The sequence below is a fragment of the Azolla caroliniana genome, unplaced genomic scaffold (genome assembly GCF_043228905.1).
Source record: "Azolla caroliniana isolate FFs.n. ecotype wild unplaced genomic scaffold, voAzoCaro1.0.p SCAF_14, whole genome shotgun sequence".
Taxonomy (NCBI): domain Eukaryota; kingdom Viridiplantae; phylum Streptophyta; class Polypodiopsida; order Salviniales; family Salviniaceae; genus Azolla; species Azolla caroliniana.
Genome location: NW_028230449.1, coordinates 17,022,153 through 17,047,569, shown reverse-complemented (window position 1 = coordinate 17,047,569; position 25,417 = coordinate 17,022,153). Strand labels below are relative to the sequence as shown.

Genomic DNA, 25,417 nt, shown 5'->3' with positions numbered 1-25,417 from the left:
TCCTCAATAAGGGTCCGGAGGGTGAATATGTGATCCAAAGTTGTGAAACCCTTCCGAAAGCCTGCCTGTCCAATTGAACGGCAGCCATTTTGCTCTGCCCAATATACTCAATTCTGATTCAAGAATCGAGCCGTATAGTTTAGCCAAGTAATGGCCAATCATGATTGTCCTATAGTTGCTTGGCATCATGGGGTCTCCACTCTTAAGGATTGGCACAATGGTATGCTGAGTCCATCTAGTAGGAAAACCTTCGCACATGGCTCTATTAAAGATGTGTGCTAGCAATGGGAGCAAGGTGTCACGGGCATAGATAAAGTGTTCACCCACCAATCCATCATGATCTTGGGCCTTCCCGAATTGTTGCCTATCAATGGCATTTCTTAGATTTTGTGGTGTAAAGAAGGTTGATTCATGTGGGCGTGAGGCATTCGGGTGGGGAAGAGGAGGTTGCCCCGGGGTATCATATAGGACCTTTGCATATTCGTGCCACACCTGAGGTGAGGTCAGTTGTGTGGTGGGTTGCCTCTCATTAACCATTTTCCATGCTCTTTTACTCTCTCGTCCTAGAAACAAGCGATACAAATGATCTTCAAATTTAGCCAAATACAATCTCTTCTTCCTCCTTACGAGGCGTTGGAAGGTTGCTCTCGCGTGGTTGTGTGTATAAATGCCCCGAGTTATATCACGTTGCAAGCATCTCCTTGTATCACGACATTCATCATCATACCAACTATTTTGTATTACTCTACCGAGTTTGGGGGGATTAGCCGTTGTGTGAGGGAAGGCTTTTGTGGCTGCTTTATGCAATGATTTGGATAAACCTTGGGTAAGTTCTTCAAGGGGTGCGAAAGGATCCAAATCTAGCATGCCATTGTATACACCACAACTATAGACATCAATTGTCTCGCGAGTGAATAGATACCTAGCCAGCCCACTCTCCTTAGCATATACATCCTTTGTGCATCCATCCTTTACCTCAAAGCGTAGATATGCATGATCAGCTGCCAAGCCAATAGGTCTTCCCGATATAGTGAACACTTTTATTTCAGGTATAAGAGATGGAGATCCCATTAGATAATCAACATCTCAAAGCATTTGATCCAGGCCATTGTGACAAGCCATTGTATATCACAAGTCCATGCGCGCTTCCCAAGGCTAGAAAGTGTTTTCCATATTCAGTTATAGCACTCATATCTTGAGCTTTTCTCTTTAGACCAACCTCTTCCACCATAACTTCTCCATAGACAGCCTCGTCGGTGTTAAATATAGTTGTTTGTTCATCCTTGGTTCGTGCATTAAAATCTCCTAATAGTATTATATCCCCCATAGTAGCAAATCTTATGATATCATCATATAGTGGTAGATATGGTGATTCACCTAGAGGTGCAAACCTTGAATAGGCAGGTGGAAAGTAGCAAATTGCAATATAAAGCTCCCTAAGATCCCCTCTTTTTATGCATATCCACATGTAGCGTGCATCCACATCCTTATGTACAACATGCACTCTACCATGGAGCTCTTTGTATAGCATAGCCACTCCTCCAGAACCTCTAGTGCTTCCTTGTGTCCGAGGTTGGGGGCGACATATTGACTCCCATCTGTATCCTTGGACCTCGGGGAGTTTGCTAGCCATACATTGGTGAGTCTCTGTATACATAGCAATATCTGTGTTTTTCAATGTATCTTCAAAATATCCGACATCTGTCCGTAGAGAGCCGTTGCAATTCCATATGGTCATGCGTAGGGTCTCATAGGCCATATATCGTCATGCGGTTCTCTTCTCTGTAATAATGACCTTGCCGTCTCTATATACGGCCCATTTACCTACCTTTCTTGCATCAAGCACTCGTGGCATGTTTTCTTTGCGGTGTGCCAGTTGGCTTGGAGTGAGATCGTCATCTAAGTATATCTTTTCACCCTTGAGTGCCTTTCGTTTAGAGAGGAAACCTTTTTTCTTGTCAATATCCATGAAGCGGATGATAAGGGCTTTAGCTCTAGACTCATCTCTTCCCACTCTCCACGCCGAAGCAAATGGAATATCCGATGCTCCAATCTTTGTTGCGAGATTCTTGGCATCTTCTTGAGGACTTCCCTTTTCGGCCCAACCAACCACTCTGAAATGCAATGTACGAGCTTTCCTCTTGGTTTCTTCTTCTAAAGTAGCATTCATCATTGCCATCCTATCCATGGATGTTCCTTTTTGCTTTTTTACTACCTCTATCCAAGGAGCATTTGCTTCAATTTCGTTTTGGGCGTGCTCGGCTTGAGCTTTGGCATCTTTGGCGATGTCTGCCCATGTTTGCATTTCCTTCATGACATTGGCTTTCACTGTAGAGATGCATCTTTCCACTGCTTCTTGTCCTTTTTCGAAATCCACTTTTATAGCTCCTAGCTCAACCTTACTTGAGGATATTTCATCCTTAAGGTATTGTGTCATGTCATCCTTGAGCTCTAAGTGTGATTTCTCCACATCTCTTCTAATAACTCAGCCTATAATATCTTTCCGCATCTCTTCTAATAACTCAGCCTTGATAGAGGCGTACAATTCTGATTTCTGTTTCTCTATCTCCTTTTTCATTTCTTCCTTTAGTGCTATTTCGATATCTTCTCTAATACGGTTGATCTCTTGCGCAATCAAATGGCGTAAAAGATCATGTTTCCCATCTTCGACATCGAATGGAATGTCAGATGGAACCTGCGTTCTAGGTTCCTTATGCGCCCTTCTAACGCTATTCAGGTCCCGTCCTTTTCGTCTATGATATCTTCTTGTGGTCTTCAATAGATCTGGACCCTCGTCATGCGTGTTAAGATCCATCTTTTCAGTGTCTGTCCCTTCGGACTCCATGGTGTGTTGAGGGCAGAAAGAATAGAAATTACTACGGGGCAGAAAGAATACAGGAACAGAGTTGGTAGAAGACACAGGAAATCAGCTTTGGAAGAGAACGCACAGGATCAGGCATTGCAGAAAACAAAGAGGACAGACATTTCAGAAAAGACAGACAAAGCCAAAACCCTAAACGCAGAGCATAAACCCTACACTCGGGACCCTACACTCAAGAGAGAGAGAGAGAGAGAGAGAGAGGGAGGGAGAGGGAGGAATACGGGCCATGGGTTGTACAGACAAACTTCAGGTGCTAAGATCCAAAGTCGTGATGGAACAACCCAGATCGTACGCTAAGGTCCTTAAGCAATCACTTAGTAAAAAAGGAAGTGATTGAGAGATGACAACCAGGGGGTGGGCTTTGAAGTAGCAATCCTTCAAAGAAAGCGTAATGGCTCATTGGTCTAGCTTCATGGCACTGAAAATGTCACGTGGCTCAAGTGTTCACCAAAGTGACAAGACCTTGAAAGAAGCTTTCTGAAGTGTCAATAGCGGAACGTTCTGTCAATCGATTAAGGTTGTTGGTGACAGCACTTGGAGGTACCAGAAGTGAGAATGCTAACATGGGTAACGAGAAATCATGTGAAAGCATAGTCACCTGCCAGTTCAAGGGTTTCTGCGTTCAATCAAGTTATGATAACATGACATGTTGATAGATATCGTGAGATCATCATATATCGAAAAATCTCTAGCATAGGTCGATCCAGAACGAAAAGGGCTTTGGAACGATGGAAGCACTTATGATCAAGGGTTTCAGCGTTCAGTCAAGTTATGATAACATGACATGTTGATAGATATCGTGAGATCATCATATATCGAAAAATCTCTAGCATAGGTCGATCCAGAACGAAAAGGGCTTTGGAACGATGGAAGCACTTATGATCAAGGGTTTCAGCGTTCAGTCAAGTTATGATAACATGACATGTTGATAGATATCGTGAGATCATCATATATCGAAAAATCTCTAGCATAGGTCGATCCAGAATGAAAAGGTCTTTGGAACGATGGAGGCACTTATGATGGCGGGAGATAATGGTCTTTATTTGTCCATGACATGGGTGGTGAGATCATGGTCCATGGGACCAAGGCCTAAGTGCACGACAAATTGCTATAGTCCAATCAATTGTAACCCCTTTGTTATGTCCTAGTCAAGCATCAAAGCACATTTGTGTAGCCCTTGACTGACATGTTGTATTAGTAGAAGTGATGGGGCTAAAGAGAGTTGTGATTGTTCTTTGTTGATAAGCTTGTGCGGTTGTACTCATGACCTTCGACAACTTTTCCCTGTACCTCGAGTTATAGCAAGAAAAGTTCTAGGTACCATTGGTCCTCATATTCCATTACCTTGTGTAGAGGGCCAAACCCTTGTTTAAAGAGACAATGGTATCTCACTCTTATTTCATAAAAGACACTACAATGACAAACATAATGTTCTTCGGACTCCACTCCTTGATGACACAATAGGCAAAAAAATTCTTCTGGAGGTATTTGTGCATATCCAACTAGCTCAATCTCTAACTGATGTGATGAAATTTGCAGCTACCCTACCACACTGCAAAACGCATACGATAGATGTATGACCATATAAGATGGTGTAATGATGAATCCATCCTCCGATGTGTGTAAAAAGCGTATCTTAAGTGCCAACTTTGGGTACCTTCGTTTAGGAAGCTCCCAAATATGTTGGATACAGGTCATTGATCGGAACAATGCTTGGTAAAGGGCTGTTCCCATCTCTGCCCGGATTATATCATGGGGCCCCGATGCTTTGCTCCTTATCATGCGGGTAATCATTGAGACTAAAGGTCTCTCTAAATCTTTCCCATTATTTGCCTTGTCAAGATTCGGTCCCCACATTTTCTCGTCCTTACAAGTGTATCAAATAGCCATAGTTTAGATCTTGTCTCTTGGAACTGAAAATGCACACATCGTCTTCCAATAGCATCAAGAGTTGCATATCCAAGAGAAAGTCAAGCACAAGCAGCATGCCATAAGGAGAACTTATGTCCAGTGAATGTTACTCCTAGGCATGTGTAGGAGACTGTGTATGCCACCTTTTCCTCTCTCAAAAAGAATTCTGGTTCTGTTCTTGCAACCCATGCTTTCATGCGGTTAAACATTGCCACTTTAGTTTTATCTATGTTACTTGACAAATCTTTGTCTATATTTAGATGTCTCGTAGTATCCTCCAGAGAATCAGATATTAGCATATAGTTATATTTGTATGACTATACCCTCTAGGCATGCTCTCAGATCCCCAAATCTCTCTAGGTAATGTATTGAGACCAAAGAAAGAAACAAAGATATATTAACGTCTTTCAAGAGGCCAAAATGGCCTATAAGACCAAACAAGAGATTACATCTTAAGTGTTGTCTTCTCTTCCAGAAGAACAAATCAAAATAAAATAAATATTCCTCAGTAAATATAAAGGTAAATAAGATAAAAAGAGATGAAAGAATCTGGTTTTCAGCACATGTGAGATTCTCAAGTTATATATATTATAACTTTTGTCTTCAAAAGATCTCTAGCATAGGTCGATCCAGAATGGAGAGGTCCCCGAAGTGAGGGAAGCACCTACAATGGTGGGAGATAATGACAAGGGTGGTGAGGTCGTGGTTCGTGGTGCCAGGGCCTCCGGCAAGGAAATGAATGGAAAAATGATATTTCTAATGCAGAAGCAACTCATATAGGGATGCAAGTTATTATCAAGAATTTATTATTCCATTGACACATACACATGCATTATTGTAGATTATATTCAATGACCATCACTGTACTTGCTTTTCATGATGCTCTACGTCATTGTAAGGGATACACTCCAATTGCCATTTAGGATAGCAACTACATACATGGCATTGAAGATCGAGATCATGAACAGAGTCTGCATTATATTCAAGCCTGAACAGCTTTATGGGAGATATCCTAGATGATTTCCATACAGAAAATTTCATTTACTCACAAGTAAGTATATCTAGAACTAGAAACTACTACTAAAGACAACATATGATGTACCAGCAACCATAAAGTGAAATCATAAGTTTGTAGAGATACTAAAGGAATGTCACTAATCTCAGAAAGCAGTAGAAATAATACCTTGAATTGAAGCTGAAGTTCTTCATATGCAATGTGACGGATATCACAGCACCAAGGACCAGCTTCATTAGGTAGCTTTATTGTGCTAATTGTGCAAGTTCCATTATATACAGGATGATATGAATCTTCAGTTGTAGACAGCAAGGTCATTATATGAGGTATACCACTCATTTCCCTGTCCACATTGCCATTTTCATCGGTTATCTGAACTTCAATATCATGTAGAACGTCACCAACAAGACATTCAGTTGGTATCTGATAAAGTTAAACACAGCAGTCAATAAGATTCCAACTTCCAGTGTAACTCGATTAGTTGTACAAGTGTTGAGCACGTGCTAACCATTGAGGCTAACTTAAGTGACCTCTTCAGCAAAGAGAATGATCTTTCATACAATAGTTTGCATCCATCCGAATACACACGAATTTCAGCTGAAACAGTTCAGAGAGCAATACCACTTATGTCTGTGTAAGGTTCCAATAAATCACGAGACTAGTTAAGAGGGCAATACCACTAGAATTGAAGGATCCTGTAACCTTTAAAAGACCTCCAAGTTTAAGTTGTCCACATTCGTCTACCTGAAATTGTTTGGTAAAAGAGTCAGGTTATATTATTGACTAGAGACCAAAATATGAAGTGAAACTGTAAACCTTCTTCATTTATTTCTATTCGTCCATTCATAAATTTGAAAATAATGAGAATGTACCATTCGTTCCAGCTCTTGTCCATCTTGTAATTGTAAGCCTTTAAACTCAAAAAGAACTTTGCATCCTTTCTCCACATGATTACCGTAGCAATCAATGACCTTGAAGCCACAGTGAAATGTAAGTAATTTACTTTCCCTTACAGATCTGACCTCACATAAGCAAACATACCTGTAAGGTATAAATATTGATTATGTCATCTGTCTTAAGGCAGTCTTCAAGTTCTTGACATTTCACTTCTTCAATGGAACTCATTTCCCCCGGTAAAACTAGATAAAGATGTGTTGAAATCACAACACGTTAGTTTAGCAAAATGATGGAATATCAGAAATCCAGACGTTAAGAGACTTTAGGGTATTTGCAGAAATTTGACATCAAATTTTCTATTTATCATGGTTCAGATTTCTTTGAGGTTTTGTAAGGCTATACCACCAAACATTCAAGCTAATGAACAGCATAAGAAATTCCTATAATGGTCAAATATGAGGATGCCCAATGCTGCATTCTACATGAGATGGCACTATAGCAGATAGATAGCTTTTATTATCATCGCTGGAGGTTAAATCAGATCTAAGAAAGTGAAACATTTGGATCCAGTGTGTGTGCATTTAATTTCTGCCTCTAATTGTTTAAAATTTGTAATGCTATGATTGAGATACCTGTTTGGTGTTATGTGGGACAATCTTTTGCCTCATAAAGCAGAGAGATTCCATGTTAAAAAAGCCTAATGAACCTTGGGATCTCCTGATTTCAAACCAGCGTTCTTGTGGTTCATGAGTAGCACAAAACAAAATTAACTTACCATTTATATCCATTGATGAAACATATTCATCTCCAATGACCAGTCTTAAGGATGAGAGAGTGGTATCAGTCCAACTTAGATTCCCTCTGGTCAGCTTCAGAGCCTGTTTTACCACAAATTACTATGTAGCACATTTGTTGATATTTGTTACTCTACAAAGATGCATGCATACATGAACCCTACCAACCTTTATGGTGACTAAATCCCCTTCGTATGAGACACCAACCACCACCAAGTCAATGTGAAGTTGTCTCCTATTGCGCCAGATTTCAAATTTAATATCCACAGGATCATCCATCTCTTTCAGATTCCCATACTCATCAAAGCATCGAACTGAAAGTGGACCGATTTGAGATCCTAACCTGCACTTGAGAAGTTCCATAGCAACCTCAAATCCAAGAATCAGGAACCTGTATATTTGTTTTCATATATGATACTTAAGTTCTTAGATAACTTGTTATTTTGGTTGGTTTCTCTAAAAAACAATACAACATTTTAAGACAATCTCTTATTCTTTAAAAGGCCATTTTGGTTTCTATGTAAATATATCTTTCTATCTTTCTTTCATACATAGTTTCAAATACATTAGTTAGATTTCGGTACATTGAAAATTATAGTTCAGTTCTTGAACATGGTAGAATGCTGGTTTTAACAGGTGGCATCACAAGACTCGAATGCAACAATTTCAACCTTAATATATCTTCATGTAACACCTCTATATTATACCTTACAGTTGGAATGTTCGCATAATTTTCTAATGAGTGGAAGGTCTCAAGCAATAGCATCCATTTTCCAATAGTATCAGATGGCAGAACAAGCACTTCAAGTATTTCTCCTAATACCACCCCCCCATCATCGTCTATCTGCAAATATGTACAAAGCAAAATATATATATAGAATTGTTGTCTATTTAGCTACAGACAACTAGAAGAATCAGACCCAGTATATAGTAACACAGAATCAATAGCTATTCTATATTGTAGACATCCAATTCAAATGGTGTGGTTTCCAATCACAAGCCACTAGTGATTTACTGTTCATCAATAAGAATGGATGACAAGAATTTTCTATCCAGTTAGAATGGGGAATTTATATAATGTACATGCACAAGGTGATCATAGATAATGCGCATAACTAAAGCAAACAGTAAAATATTCTATATAAAGACAGCCATAATATTCCTATTTTCTGAAAGGGCACAAAAAATATGAACCAATTATAAAAATAAAAATAAATAAGAAAATTGTTTGCATCCAAAATAAAACGATTACAGGAACTATGAGCACAAGGAGAGAGAAAGAAGAAGAAAGAAAGAAAGAAAGATACATATTAACGTCTTTTAAGAGGCCAACATGTAAGTCCAAACCAGAGATTACATCAAAGTGTTGTACCATATTTGAGAACTATGAGGACAAGGAGAGTGAACAAACTGAAAAGAATGATAACCTCCTGAACACTTGAAGGTTTTTAAAACTTGTCCATAGGATAGGTTAATTATGACTGTTCAGAAGGAAGCATCCATCCATACCTATGAATGAATCCATCACAACATTTATAATTTTACAAATCAAGCAGATTCCAAAGATTTCACAACATCAGGATCGTTCAATCTACATGAAAATTAAATACCAGCATTTCCAATATGGGTGAAAATTAATTCTGGAATTTATAGCAGCAACTGAGTTTCAGTTTACCTGTACATTTTATGTTACACTTTGTAGCAAATGTCAGCATTCCTGAACTTACCAAGGAGAAGGTGAATATATAGCGCCCAGCCTTTGTGTAAAACTTCTTAAAATCTGCAGAGTCTATATTGAAAGAATAAAATCCATGAATGCCTTTGACAGCCCGCTCTTCTACAATTACAGTGATGTCAAGATCCCTTTGTTCAGAAGCACCATCTCCTATACTACAAGTGATTGATGAAATTTTTGTTTTGATATTCAATTTCATTTGCATTGATACTTTCACTATGGTCTTTTGCTCTATTGTGCTAAAGCACTTTCCATCTCTCTGTTGCTTTACGAATTGCTTAGATCTCACGACAGCGTATATCTGATTGAATGGTTTTGTTCCTGCTTTTACTTGGCATTTAAGACCCTGCACAGTACAAACATACTGAAAACACTTGAAAATATTTACTTACAGAAGTGATACTACCAGAATATATGCTTATCTCATATAATTAGGATTTAAGTCCTATCACAGAAACATAATGCCTGGCTCATAACCCATTCTCTGAGCTGACAAATTTTGACATATTCATAATGAGTCTGGTAGAAAAGAGGGTTACAAACCATATGGGAGAGGATTTTTAACCTTTACAAGACAATACCTATACTCATACTGATACAATCTCTCGGATAATAATTACAACTTATAACCTCTAGGTTGGTCAGCTCAATGCAGCATCGAGTGATATATCAAGTCGTAAGAACTTCAACAGCTTGTGGGTGATTAGTAGTTTTGGTGTATTGTTTCACTTTAAGGGTAGCACATTGAAGACTATTTGGAGTAATGGCATTGACTTTAAAGTTGTTTCATCAGACTGAGCATGGATATGCTCATTTAAAGAAGGAGAAATGATGCTTGAAAACCAAGAAAGTTTTAGCTTGCTAGTCGTTTAGTTGGCATGGGATGTTATTGTTGAAAGAAACTGGAAGTTCGAAAAGATGTTCAGATTCAGATCATTGGTGGCTTGTCGATCGCTAGTGATGCAAGTCCATTTAGATCATTTACATCTTTGAGTGTTACTATGTGCATTTGAAGGTCCTGCACAAATGTTATCAGATGTATAGATAATGATTGATCACCTATAGTGTATCAATTATGGATTTATTAGGTAGGGTTCGGAAATCTTCCAATGACCATTAAATTGAATGAAAGTTTAGGGTTTCATGTGTCTTTGCAAAATGCGATTAAGGGACAATGAAATAAAACACTTTAACACGCCTCTCTTTTCAGTGTCTTTTATTATTGGTATTGATGTTCTTGTTCGTAGAGAGATGATGGAAGATTAATGGTGAAATTAAGATTAAGATGGTGAGATTAAGGTTAAGATTACCAATAGGATTAAAAAAGAAATAAGATAGCAATGGGATTTAAGGAAGAGATAAGATTAGAGATCATTATAATACTTTGACACAAAAAGTTAGAGTTAGAGTTCAGAGAGACACATGGCTTGACACAAAAAGCAATGTATTAATCTTATAACCTATACTAGTTTTGCTTGCATACTACACATAATAATAACAATAAGCATAGTAATAATACTAATCTTTTTTTGGAAAAAAATACTAATCTTAATAGAGGAAAACAAAGTAATAACATCAAAGATTGCTATACAAGATCAAAGAATGCTAACTCTTAATAACATAAGGTGCGGAAAGACAATGTGTTCTGCAATACAAGCCACCCTTTCTAATATTCAGATGCATTTTGGACCTTCTACATAGAAGTGGTTAGCTTTATTTACTTCATTGGATGTTTTGATTGGAATAAGAGATTATACTGGACAAAACATTTTTAGGACTTTCAATATACATGATGATGGTAGGTAAACTTTCACACATACGGAAACTAATTTTATTAGTTTTTGTTTGCAGTGAGGGTGGTAATGATGGATCAAAATGGGTTTAGATCCGGATCCACAAAAGGTGAATATTATTTGGAGGTTCTAGATTATGGAGAGAAAGAAAGATATATTAACATCTTTTCAGAGGCCAAAATGGCCTATAATACCAACAAGTGATTACAACTTCAGTGTCTCGATTTGACTTGGGATCTTGGAGAAGTTTATTGGAAAGTGTCGGTTCTTTTTTTAGTATTCTGTGAAGATTTGCAGGAAAATATTAGGCGCTAGGTTATGGAAGGAAACAGCCACATGTTTTCTAGACACGGAATAGACTTTCTCCACAACATCTCAAGCAATTTTGGACATGGTTGTGGGGCATAAAAATGAGTAGGAAAATTGTCTGTTTTCAATAGTTGTTGATTCTTAGTTAATGGATGGCAAAAAAGGCCCTTTTTGTACGAATCTAGTGGAGACTGCTAAGCATTGTTTGTGCAGTTGTGAGTTTGCGATGGAAATATCGTAACGTTGTTGATACCACTATATCCTCAAGCAGTATATACATGGCAGGCAGTATTATGGACGGTGGTACAAGATCAGCCAATGGTATATGAACAAGATGGTGTGGCAAATGCTCTTGTTATGAGACATGGTCTGATGCAAAAAACAATTATACCTCTGAATCCACAAATAGAGACTGGTAAACCTGATATATGGCATTGGTAAGTAGTATCGCAATTTGGTATATTTGGAGGCATTCAAAAATGTTACTGAAAGACCTGGCCATATAATTTCTGGGATTTGGACAGAGATTGTGCATAATCTCAAAGGTTCTTTGGATAACAGAATGGTAATACATGGCGGGCAGAATTACAACAATTGGGAGTTTCATGCCATATGGGACAAAGGAATACTTGATAGTCACTTCGGACAAGGTTGAGTGGTTCTACTGTACACCGAAGTGGTTATTTAAGCTGCCAGTTAGAATTTAGCATGGAGGTCATTACCTATATGTACATACTTCAAGTACAGCCTCATTTTTTACTAATAATGTAGTATCTTTCTTGGAAAAAACAAAACAAGGTAATTAGCTAACACCTGCTAAAAATCCTCACAATCTTATTACTCTTATTAAGTCTATACCATAAATCCCCAACCTCACCTCACTTTTCTAAATCCAGCCCATATTCAATACCTAGTTTTCAGTTGGGTAATCTTACATGCTTGCTATGTTTCATAAGGTATGAAGGATTATCTATTTTGATTTTGTAGAATGTCTCTAGTGTGAATCCAGGTAGAGTAACTGCCTAGTCATTTTTATCAAATGATTTTTTTGATGGTTCCAACACAAATAGAGATTTGTAATCACTAAATGAAATGTGTTACTGGACAAAATTCTGTTTCTGCAGAAGTTCTGTTTTATTTATTAAAGAAGAATATCACTATTGTGATCATTGTTTACAATTGAGCCTTTTAACGAGGTCAAGAACAAGCAAAGATTATAACCATCAAGGAATAGCTCAAGTTGCACAGTTTATTCAGAATGTGAGGGTGACAACAGACATCGCACAAACAAAATGGATGTATAAATGTGAGCATGTGAGCATTTAAATTCCAGACAATACTTATTCATTAATGTAGGTTGTTATTTTGTTACCCCATCCAAACCGAAACCTTTAAGCCTCTGTGAATCAAGAATGTCAATTCGGCCAGGTGTATGAAGCATCTTATTTTCTTTGACACGGTTCCATTCTGCCTCGTGAAGGATTTCACACTAGAAAGAGAAAGGAGAGGGAATTAGTGTACAAAAAGATAACACAAATTTCAAGAAACCAGACAATGCGAATTAAAAGGGAAACGTGTCAAGTCAGGAACATGCTACATTCCGGCTACAGGGGAAGATAGCCAGAGATCAGTATTAAAATGAACACACAACCATGTTGCATCTTTCGAAATCCTGACCTCATGCATTTGTACACTGGGCACATAATTACTCCAGATATATCTCACCCTTAGTAACCCTGATCTCAGCAAAACGTTGCTTGTCTAGACTGGCCACTCATCCACTAACTCTGGCCTTCGAAATCTGAACTTGTCGGCAGAAAAGTTTATCACTAACATAACCACCTTTGAGATACCCCCTCAACACACTGATACAAAGAGTAACTCTAAGACGAGGATAAACACAAGCTAACACCAAATTGTCTCAACCTGAACATTAGATCGAGACAACATTTCCTACAGCTTTTGCACCTTTTTTCTTTCCAGAAGTCTTAGAAGCAATGCTTGTCGCAAAACATAGGTCACACCCAATGACCTCAATCATAAACTCATTTGATTCCAACTAGTCTATCACCCCATATGTGCAAGTCTACCTGGATCCTCCCACCAAACCAACCTTCAAGTATGCGGACCATCCTCTCACATTTGTCTATTCAATAGTCAAAACCCAGTTGCAATACAGCCAATAATGTCCTATCAAGGGTTACAATATATTAAACATCCTCCATTATAAAAGTACAATAATCATTCCAATGGAAAAGCAAAATGCTCAAGTAGGCCAATTTACTTTATCTGGACTCAGAAGATCAACTGAGAGAGCCACTGACTTGCGCAAAGAGAACATATTCAGATTTAGGGACACATGGCAACCATCACCTTTAGCAATCTCCATTGGCCTGGATACCTCATCAGATAAAACATGAAATTGTCATCTAAAATGGTTCCTTGATATAGGAACTTCTAATTTCACAGTTGCATACCTGCATATTACTTTCGTATTTCCTGCAAAACAGCATCAGACCAACCAGAGTTTAGATATTGAATTTTAACTACCAATATTTTGCTCAAAATAGGACAAAAAGTACCTCTATAATCTGGAAAACCATCTGCTAAGATATACTCCAAGATTGCATAGAAATCTCTGTTTTTCATTTGTGGCAGAGAACCTTTGCAAAATTTTAACAACATACCGGATTTCCAGAGTATTCCCTTCCTTCTTATTTCCATAAGCAGACAAGCAACTGCAACAAAAGTCTAAGAATCAGCAACCACCCACTCATAATTAGCAAATTTAATTTAGTTCCTTAAGCTTATCACAAGACTACCCTTTGTAGTAACCTTTAATCAAAGAGCTGGTACATACAGCTTAAAAATGTCATATCTATTTAATATTGAGTGTGTTTCAACTACATTTCCTTCAACAAGATGGAGGGTAAACTAAAAGCCTCTCATTCAGTACATGATATGTAAAAAAATATCGCATGTTATCTGTACATCTCTATGCCTCTCTACACATTGCCCAAATAGTCTGCAGTTTGTCAACATGTATACATGATGCAATGGTCGTCTGGCACTGGAGCTCTACTATTTTAAAAATCTGGGTATTCCTGATTAACGCTCAGGAGAGATGGCACAAAGTATCTTGGATTATACTACTCCTTTCTCTACAATAAAGCTTTCAGAAAGCTATTTATATCAACGTCTTTTTAAGGCCTACAAGACCAAACAGAAGTTTATTCTTGTCTTTGACAACAAACCAAAATAAATTTCACTAAGGAAACAAGTAAAAATCGAACATGACTAAAGAATCTCGTTATGGATATATGTAAGATTCTCAAGTCAGATAAATTGTAATTTTTGTCTTCAAAAGATCACTGGTATACGTCAATCCAAATGAAGAGATCTCTGAAGTGAGAAAAGCACCTGCAATGGCAGGAGATAATGCCACCCATGACAGGGTGGTGATATCGTGGTCCACAAGGCCAGGGCCTGTGTGCACGACAAATTTCAATTTCCTTATCTCTTGGATGTTGTCCAGAGGACAGAAATGTAAAATTAGGAAATTAGCAAACGCCGAGTCCGAGTATCACGGGCCACCGACGGCTCGGCTGTGTATTAGGGGAAAAGTTATTTAAACGAGGAGCAGTACCTCAGAGAGGGAGAGAAGAAAACTATAGGCGGAAGCACTAGCTTAGTCATTCGTAATTAGATAAACTCGTAAGGTCACCGGCCATAGGCCGTGTTCTGTAATCTTTTCTGTCATAGTAATATATCTGATTTGTGCCTATTTTTGCTGCATGAGTCTGTGCTTTGATCCTTACCTATGAGTTTTACACTGCCACGTCTATCAAGACCTCGCTAGTGTCTTCTCTCTGAGCCCTGTATCTCTCTTGACACCTCTGTTACGAGCCTTCACGTACCACGCCCTTGAAGACCGATACACGCAGATCTATCGAAGGTGTTCACCCAAAGGAACGGGTAACACAATTTGGCACGCCCGGTGACAGCTGTGAGTGCACAGCGAACTTCGCTGAAGGTAACCACCAGACGCTGTTACGGCGCCCTCTCGCACCACGAGGTCTCGGCCACCCGCCCGACGCCCTGAGCCAGTCGAAGGAACTTCCGACTCGGCGGTCACTAACCAATCCTTTCCCAATCAATCGGGGGCTTGTCCAGTGCAATCCTCGCCACCGGACACTCGATCGCGAGTTGATTCACCACCAAAACCCCCGTCGAGCCCTCCGGAGGTCAATCAACCGGAACTAAACCCTTTTCCGGTGCTACCAGAAGACCCACAGTACGACATCATGCCGTACCCATACCCACGATATACCGACGGACCAGACGCGGAGTCACACGTCTGTGCCTTCATATCCACGTGGCAGGCTAACCACTCCACGCACCGCCTCACGCCGGCCAAAATCGATGCCTCGAAGATTGCCGAGTTCACACTCTCCCTCGGTGGACCGGCCGCACGATGGTACTCTCGCCTCGAAATAGGAGAGGCCACCACTTTCCAAATCGTGCGCACAAAGTTCCTTGAACTTTTTCATTGCGAGGTGCCTAAACGGGAACTGCTATATGCCAGGAACCACACGAAACAATCACGCAGTTCATGATCCGGTTCCAGGATCTCTACAGACAAGTGGTCGATGATGTCTCGGCACAACATATACCGGACACTTTCCTATGCAGTTTAAGAGAGCCTCTACGAACAACTCTCGCACTTTTCAAATTTCGCCAACCATACTATCAAACAAGTCATAGCGCACATTCTCGCTCTCGATCGGAACCAGCACGGCACGGCTTTCTCGATGACATCCTTGCAAAACGCTCTTCCCCAAGAGGACAATCGCTTTCGCCAAGCCCTCCAATGCACTGCGTGTTCAGGATCAGGGCACCTGGCCCTCGAATGTCCCCACCGACCATAGTGTCCGATCTGTCAGTCTCGAGCTCACACGGTCGAGCAGTGCGAATATAATATGTTGAACCGCACAACGGCAGCACCGGTCCGCCAGATCGAGCCACGAAATACATACTCTCGGCAGGACGAGCGATATATCTACCGAGACCAAGATAACAACCAACCGCGATCCCCGGATCGATGGCGCCGAGACGACGACTACCAACGTGATAACCGTCGTGATTATTATCGCGATGACCGGCACGACGATTATGCTCGATACGATGACGATCGCGATGATCGGTATGACCGAAGGAACTCATGCATTGATCGGCGAAACGGCAACCGCAACACACGCAACGATAGAAGACCTAATCACAACCGCCGACGGGACGCTCCTCAACATGCCCAGCGCAACTCCAACGCACCTCGGAACAACCCACCACCAAACGAGACCGAGGATCAACAACAACTTCCACACACAGACCGAGCGGACACCAGCAACTCGGCCAACGTGACATGTTTTAAATGTAATCAACCAGGCCACTACGCCACGCAATGTCCGACAACCAACCGTGGCAAGGCACCCGCGGTGAACAGTATCATGGCCGATGTTCAAACGGTCACTACCCGGAGTAAAGCACAGACTACGCAGTGGCAAATCCAGGATGACGTACGACAGGCAGCAAAAGAATGGGTCGACACGGCCAATAAAAATAATGCCATACGCATGCAAACTGACATGAGGGACAGGCCCAGTGAAATACCACAAACCTCGGCACCTTCCATGTCGTCGGAGGACGACCAGCTATGGGATGTTCTTACCAACTCCCGAATCTCGCTGCCCCTACATAAACTGCTACCACTCATGCCGAGATTTCGGGACACCCTGGCAGCACTCCAGGCCAATACTAAGCCCGTGACGCCACCGGTACACCTCACCGAAGCAGGAACTGGTCCACCACTCATGGATTCTCAGAACCCAGCCATGCGAATCATCATTAAGGGACAAGACCTGCACGGATGCATCATCGACGGCGGATCCGGCGTAAACGTTATTAGCGAGTCAACGTGTCTCAACCTCGGCCTGAATCAATGGGAACCATGCCCCTTTTGGCTTCGGATGGCCGACACCCGCTCTGTTCACCCCATTGGGTTAATCCGCCATCTCGACTTCAGACTCGGAGGCCACATGTTCACGATCTCGGCCGTAGTGCTACGACTGGAGACACAAGGCACCTACCCAATGTTACTAGGTCGACCATGGTTGCGTACAGCAAATATCAAGCAACATTGGCAACGCAACATGATCTCGTTCCGAAGAGGGAAGACAAAAGTCCGAATCATCACTGAAGAACGAGTCCCCGTCACCCTCAACACTTCGCCGTTATACGCGGAAGGGGTCCATATGCTTGACGGGTTGGCCGATGAGGAGGTCAATGACTTCCTAGATGATCATCCCACGATCATCCCTCTCTTCGAAATCAATGCCTTACCAACCATCGAGCCATCTAAAGACGAGGAAGTCACGGAAGAGTCACCACCCCAGGATGAACCAGATGCAACCACAGTTGCCGAGCTACGTCATGCTCGGGAGGCTTTCGAACACGAACTCGCCATTTCACAACGAGTGAAAGCATCAACCCTGGAAACAATAAACCTCGGTTCGGACGAGAATCCCCGTACGGTACAAATTGCCAATAATCTACCAACCGACGAACGGGCATGCCTCGTAAAATTACTGACCGACTACCAGGATTTTTCGCTTGGTCTTACACCGATATGAAGGGGCTGGATCCTCAATACTACCAACATCAAATTCACATCTTACCCGACACTCGGCCGGTTCAGCAGAGGCGCTACAGGATGAACCCCAACTACGCCGCTAAAGTCAAAGAGGAAATTGACAAACTACTCCGAGTGGGCTTCATTCGCCCTGTTAAACGGGCTACATGGTTGAGCCCGATCGTAGTGGTCCCAAAGAAGAACGGAAAAATCCGCGTCTGCGTCGACTATCGGAAGCTTAACGCGGCAACAGTCACCGACGGTTTCCCTCTCCCATTCACGGATAGCGTCCTCGACACGGTAGCCGGCCACGAATGCTACAGTTTCCTCGACAGGTTCAGCGGCTATAACCAGATAAGAATGCACCCGAAGGATCAGGAGAAAACCGCTTTCGTCACAGAATGGGGTGTTTTTGTAGCAGAAGTTATGATGTTCGGTCTAAAAACGGCGCCGGCTACGTTCCAACGCATCATCACCGAAATCTTTCATGACTACATCCCGACGTTCATGCAAGTCTTTCTCGACGATTTCGCCGTGTATGGCCATCGACGGGAACACATGACCCAGTTACGACTCTGCCTGGACCGATGTCGCCAAGCTCGATTGAGTTTAAAACCGGCGAAATGCGCGTTCTTAGTCACCAGCGGCAACCTTCTCGGCCACATTGTCAGTCAAGAAGGCATCGCTATGGACCCAGATAAAGTAAAGGCAATCCTGAATGCCACCGCACCCTCGAACGCTAAGGCACTAAGCCGTTTTTTGGGACAGATCCGGTGGCACAGCCGAATGATACGACACGTGGCCAATTTCGCGACACCCTTACACGCGACAATCCATCGCCTTCCTTTCCAATGGACGTCAATCGAGGACACGGCCTATCAGACCCTGAAACGAATGTTGTCACATGCCCCAGTGGTCCAGTCTCCGGTTTGGTCCGAACCGTTTCATGTCTTCGTAGATTCTTCGGACATCGCCATCGAAAGTGCCCTGATGCAATGCACACCCCCGAATTGGTATAGGCCCGTGTACTACGCCAGCCGACGGCTCTCGACCGCAGAAAAGAATTACTCCACCACCGAGTGGGAGGCCCTCGGTATGATTTATAGCATCAATAAATTTCGGCATTACCTCTTGGGCCGAAAATTTACCTTTCACATGGATCACTCGGCCCTTCTTTATTTGGTCAATAAACAAGCCCTCACCGAACGGTTAGCTCGGTGGATGCTCCTACTACAAGAGTTTGATTTTCAGATTAAGCATCGACCTGGGGTACAACATGCCGTCGCCGACTACTTGAGCCGTCTTGAGCCAGGAGAACCGGCGAAAACAATGTACGACGAGCTACCGGACGCCAACCTATTTAACCTGACCACGGTACCAGACGATAACGGAGATGAATGGATCACGGAGATGACCCATTTTCTCACTACCGGTGTACCTCCCGAGCACATGACCCTTGACACGAAAAAACGCCTAGCAGTGCGTAGCCGGAATTTTTGCCTCGTCTCGGACATTCTCTACCACAAAGGCTCGGACGGCATATGGCGCCGAGCGATTCGGCAATTCGAGAAGAACGCCGTTCTTCAGGAAGCCCACCATGGAGTAGCTGGGGGACACTACGCCGGGGATTCCACGGCGAGGAAAGTTTGGCAAAGTGGATTATGGTGGCCGACAACGAAGAAAGACGCTCACGAGTTTTGCCGGCAGTGCGATTTGTGCCAACGTCTGGGGCAACCAATGGAACAGTCACGAATGTCACACCAACCGATTCTTCCGTTGGACCCATTTCAAAAATGGGGTTTGGATTTTGTAGGCCCTTTCAAACCACCCGCGGCCCGAACAGGGAATAGGTATATTATCGTTGCCACGGATTACTGCACCAAATGGGTCGAGGCTAAGGCACTCCGATATAACACGGCGGCATCCATGGCTAAATTTGTGTACGAGCACCTCTGGTGCCGTTACGGATGTCCAATCGAGCTCGTTAGTAACCAAGGTGGGCACTTCATCAATCATATAATACGTGAGCTTACACACCACTACGCGGTGGTGCACAAGAAAAGCACACCATACTACCCACAAGCGAACGGCTTGGCGGAATCAACCAATAAAATCCTCCAAACCATACTGAAGAAGATCGTCAATGAAAACAGGACCGATTGGGATGACAAACTCCAGAGCGCGTTGTGGGCTGTTGAGAATGTTTAAAAGTTGTAACGGCTAGCCCAACGGCTAGTTAGTTCCAACAGCTAGTTAGCCCAACGGCCAGATCTTGGCCTTTATAAAGAGGGACTTCTCCTCATGTAAATATAAGAGATCTCTGTATTTTTCTCCCTCCAACGAATGTATATTACAGAACAGATGTGCTTTCTCATATTTCTTTATGGTATCAGAGCATAGATCCGCCCCTCTGCAAAACCCTAGATCTGTCCTCTGCAGAACCCTAGATCTACCCTTCTGCTGAAATGACAGTGATTGGAACAGCACTGTCCTAGCATTCAAGAGAGGAAAGGGGGATTTTTGTTTCATTTGGGATGACATTGCTATGTGATTGAGAGGTGACTTGGGAAAAAAGTCAGAAGAGGAAAGCAGAGATAGGCCAAGTTGACAAGATGGATGATGTGTTCTCAAAATTGAATGAAGATGAGGTGAAAACATTGGTGAAATACATGAAACAGGCTGAGATAGTAGCATCTGGAGGTGTGACAGGAATGCAACCACCACCCCGACTTGAACTCCTCCCAGTTGAGTTCAAACTCGATGGACCAGCCACATACTTGAGCTGGTCGCGTCGGATTATAGGTGCCTTGGCAGGAAGAAGCCTTGACGGCTACCTTACGGGAGAAGAGAAAGAGCCTCCTATGAAAACGAGCAATGAATGGAAAGCATGGAGAGCTACCCACATGTCATTGTACACGTGGCTCCTAAACTCCATGATTCCATCAATCGCCACAACAGTTGATGGAATTTTAAGTGTAAAGGAGATATGGGAGAAATTGCAAAAGACGTATGCAGGGAGGGGAAACAACATGAGAGTATTTCAAATCGAGCAGGAGATTGATGCTGTTTGCCAGGGAGATAGGATGGTCCAGGAATATGCCATAGAGTTGGAGCGTCTATGGGCAGAATACGATCATTTCTCGCCTGTGACAGTGTGCAATGATCCTCAGTGTAAGAGCAAGGAAATTTCTGCTCAAAGAAGAACTATGCAATTTTTGAAACATCTCAACCCGTCATTTGATCAAAGAAGGGCAGTTCTTCTAGCTAAGGCAGAAATTCCTACACTTGATGAGGCAATCGCGACTATGATACAAGAGGAGAGTAGAATGAAGCTGCTCTCTGACACTACCGGACTTCCAGGGGTACGATCGGCACTAATGGTGTCCAATACAAGCGGAAGTGAAAATCGAAAATGCTACAATTGTGGTGAAGCTGGTCATTTCAAGAATGCTTGCCCTAAACCATCTAAGGAGAGAGAATATGGAGGACGTGGACAAACTAGAGGTCGTGGTCGAGGGGGCCGAAGAGGTGCACGAGGAGGTTACCAAGCAAACTTGATGGTAGCAAAAGAAGAGGAAGGAACTAAGGTGGTGTTCACCGAAGAGGATCAAGCTCTCTTAGAAATACTTAGGAGGAAGCAAAGAGCCGCAGATGATACTTCATTCATGTCAAGAGGTAACACTGCCACCTATGCTTATTCGGCCACAAGTACTAGCAACACAAATACTCTTGCCTCTACACCAGAATGGATAATTGATTCTGGTGCATCTAGGCATGTGACGGGTAATGCTAGTGAATTCTCCTCATATACTCACTTATCAATGCCAGAAAGCATTCAAATTGCTGACGGTACTATACAACCTGTAGTGGGTATAGGTACAGTAAAATGTACCGACTCTGTGACATTGTCTAATGTGTTGCATGCTCCTTCTTTCCCAGTAAACTTATTATCTATAAGTTCTATCATACACCAACTAAAATGTGTTGTTTCTTTTGATATTCCCAAGGTGATATTCCAGGAGAAAGGGACAGGTCGGAGACTTGGGACTGGCACATGGCATAGTGGACTATGGTATTTGGATCGTGAAGGGCTGGATTCAGCATTAGCATCTATGGTAGAGGGAATAGATGTAAGGGGATCTAGAATGAGTTATGAGGACTTGTTAATACTTCATCACCAACGCATGGGACATGCCTCTTATGGCATTTTGAGTCGGGTGTATCCACACCTTTTTGAAAAGGCGGATAAAACAAAACTTGTTTGTGATGCATGTGAATTTGGTAAGCTTACTAAAAGTTCATATGCTAGTTCGGGTCATAGGAGTTCCCATGCATTTGATGTAATACACTCCGATGTTTGGGGACCATGTCCCACAAGTTCTATTAATGGATATCGATATTTTGTCTCTTTCATTGACTGCTTCTCTCGTGTGACTTGGTTATATTTGATGAGGAAAAAGAATGAAGTATTTGCTTGTTTTAAAGATTTTCATAGAGCAGTTCAAACTCAATATGGTGCAGTAGTAAAAGTGTTGAGGTCTGATAATGGAACAGAGTATGCTAACATGACATTTAGGGCATACCTCTCAGATCAAGGAATACAACATCAAACTACATGCCCATATACACCAGAACAAAATGGAGTAGCAGAGAGGAAGAATAGACATCTTCTAGAGGTAACGAGAAGCATGATGATTTCTATGAATGTCCCAAAGCAGTTGTGGGGACAGGCAGTTTTGACGGCTGCCACATTGATCAATAGAATGCCCTCTAGAGTATTGGAGTGGAAGTCTCCATGTGAGTTGTTGCAAGGCAATAACTCTGGAATCCTTCCTTTGAAGGTGTTTGGATGTGTGTGTTTTGTAAAGGACAGTAGACCATCAGTAGGAAAACTTGATCCTAAAGCTATAAAATGTGTATTTGTGGGATACTCTGCCACACAAAAAGGCTATGTTTGCTGGAGTCCAGTAGAGAAGAGATTATTTGTGAGCATGGATGTGCATTTCAGAGAGTCAGAGCCATATTATAAACAAGGGGTAACTTCACCCTTTGATGACTTAATTCAGACTGAAAATATGAGGGAAGGAGATAATTGTGAGAGGTTGCTAAAAATAGGATCAATTCCTTTGCTGATCCCTACATCAGCTGAGAAAGAAGTGAGCGTAGGAGGTACGGAAGAAGAAGGAAACGAAGACGAGGAGCCTATATGTGTTGGGACTCAAGTTGAGGGGGAGCTAAAGGTGTATACAAGGAAGAGGAGGCAGAAAGACGGAAATGTGAACACGTCTTCAGCACCACATGTGCCATCAAGTTCCATGTCCCGACCTGCCTCGACTTCTGAAATACCTACAGAACTCCCGAACCTAGAAATCACAGGTGATATGATTTCCTCTCCTTCTCCTATCGAGATTAGGAGGACCTCTCGCAGTAATGCAGGGGTCCCTCCTGATCGTTATGGTTTTCCTCATGATATTGCTCAGTTTATCTCTTATTCTAACATATCAGCTACACATAGAGCATTCATTGCATCATTAGACTCTGTCACTTTACCCAAGTGTTGGCAGGTTGCTAAAGAAGATCCAAAATGGAAAGCAGCCATGCAAGAAGAACTCGGAGCTCTTGAGAAGAACAAAACTTGGGAGATTGTGTCACTACCACCGGGAAAGAAGGCGGTTGGGTGCAAATGGGTGTTTACAATAAAACAGACCCCAGAGGGAAAAATAGATCGATACAAGGCACGATTGGTGGCTAAAGGATATAGTCAGACATATGGCATTGACTATGATGAGACTTTTGCACCTGTGGCGAAGATGAGCACTGTTAGAACACTTATTTCCTTAGCAGTGAATAAGGATTGGAAATTACATCAATTAGATGTAAAAAATGCATTCCTTCATGGAGAGTTGATGGAGGAAGTGTACATGGATGTTCCCCCAGGTTTCGGTACAATTCAAACAGTAGGTAAGGTTTGCAAACTTAGGAAGTCGCTTTATGGACTAAAGCAATCTCCTCGAGCCTGGTTTGACAGGTTAAGAAGGGCTATGGTGGGTATGGGATACCAACAGACGAATGCAGACCATACAGTGTTCTTTCGACAACACAAGGACCATACTACATTGCTTGCTGTGTATGTGGATGATATAATTATCACAGGTAACGATGAAGGAGAAATTGCCCAACTGAAGATGCAATTGGGTAAAGAGTTTGAGGTGAAGGATCTAGGATTGCTACGCTACTTTCTTGGAATTGAGGTAGCTCGTGGAGCAGAAGGAGTTGTTCTATCTCAGCGAAAATATGTACTTGATCTTCTCAAAGAAACTGGAATGTTGGGTTGTAGGCCTGTAGCTTCTCCAATCGACCAAAAGATCAAGCTAACTGAACTTGCGGGAGAGAAAGTTGATCGTGAAAGGTATCAAAGATTGGTAGGTCGGCTGATTTATTTGACCCACACCCGTCCAGATATCTCATTTGCAGTAAGTGTGGTAAGTCGCTACATGCATGATCCGAGGAAAGATCATATGGATGCAGTGTACCATATTCTGAGATATCTCAAAGGTGCCCCAGGGAAGGGATTAATCTTCAGAAAACATGGTCATTTTAATATTGAGGGCTATTGTGATTCTGATTGGGCCAGTTGTGCTGATGACAGAAAATCCACATCAGGATACTGCATGTTTGTTGGAGGCAATCTAGTCTCTTGGAAGAGTAAGAAACAGTCAGTAGTAGCAAGGTCAACAGCTGAAGCAGAGTATAGAGCTATTGCTATAGGAGTTGCGGAGATGTTATGGCTGCGAACTCTCCTAGTAGAACTAAAGGTGAATCAAGAAAATCAGATGATGTTGTGGTGTGACAATAAGTCAGCAATCAGCATTGCCAACAATCCGGTACAGCACGATAGGACCAAACACATCGAAATCGACAGGTTCTTTATCAAAGAAAAGCTTGATAATGGAATATTAAAATTGAGTCATGTTTCTACTGAACATCAAGTAGCAGATTGTCTTACAAAGGGACTTGGGCCAGTAAGTCTTACTAGATTGTGTGACAAGATGGGCTTAGTGGATATTTTTCACCCATCTTGAGGGGGAGTGTTGAGAATGTTTAAAAGTTGTAACGGCTAGCCCAACGGCTAGTTAGTTCCAACAGCTAGTTAGCCCAACGGCCAGATCTTGGCCTTTATAAAGAGGGACTTCTCCTCATGTAAATATAAGAGATCTCTGTATTTTTCTCCCTCCAACGAATGTATATTACAGAACAGATGTGCTTTCTCATATTTCTTTATGGGCGTATCGTACGACTTTCAAAACAAGCATCCAATTGACCCCCTTTCGAATGGCGTTCGGGTTAGAAGCCGGAATGCCTGTCGAGTTCCAAGTCCCGAGCCTCCGAGTTCAAGT

At 42.0% G+C, this 25,417-nt stretch overlaps 2 protein-coding genes across 2 annotated transcripts in view; both read right to left on the bottom strand.

Annotated features, from left to right (window-relative positions):
- Window positions 1-25,417, bottom strand: part of GMI1 (gamma-irradiation and mitomycin c induced 1) — a 58,210-nt gene that overhangs the window by 8,134 nt on the left and 24,659 nt on the right. Inside the window, exons 20-32 of the mRNA XM_087330693.1 lie at window positions 13,918-14,073; window positions 13,813-13,834; window positions 13,620-13,728; window positions 12,708-12,824; window positions 9,226-9,579; window positions 8,206-8,342; window positions 7,667-7,841; window positions 7,480-7,582; window positions 6,849-6,946; window positions 6,680-6,778; window positions 6,485-6,551; window positions 6,316-6,404; window positions 5,976-6,230 (exon numbers count right to left, since the gene is read on the bottom strand). Of these exons, the coding sequence (XP_087186819.1) occupies window positions 5,976-6,230; window positions 6,316-6,404; window positions 6,485-6,551; window positions 6,680-6,778; window positions 6,849-6,946; window positions 7,480-7,582; window positions 7,667-7,841; window positions 8,206-8,342; window positions 9,226-9,579; window positions 12,708-12,824; window positions 13,620-13,728; window positions 13,813-13,834; window positions 13,918-14,073 (1,781 nt within the window). The remainder of the gene's footprint in view (window positions 1-5,975; window positions 6,231-6,315; window positions 6,405-6,484; window positions 6,552-6,679; window positions 6,779-6,848; window positions 6,947-7,479; window positions 7,583-7,666; window positions 7,842-8,205; window positions 8,343-9,225; window positions 9,580-12,707; window positions 12,825-13,619; window positions 13,729-13,812; window positions 13,835-13,917; window positions 14,074-25,417) is intronic.
- LOC147855652 (uncharacterized) lies at window positions 1,583-4,868 on the bottom strand. The gene is made up of 4 exons (XM_087330571.1): window positions 4,753-4,868; window positions 4,530-4,552; window positions 2,523-2,562; window positions 1,583-2,477 (listed from the first exon to the last, which is right to left on the bottom strand). Exons 1-4 carry the CDS (start codon window positions 4,866-4,868, stop codon window positions 1,766-1,768), a joined length of 891 nt encoding a protein of 296 aa, XP_087186697.1. The 3' UTR covers window positions 1,583-1,765.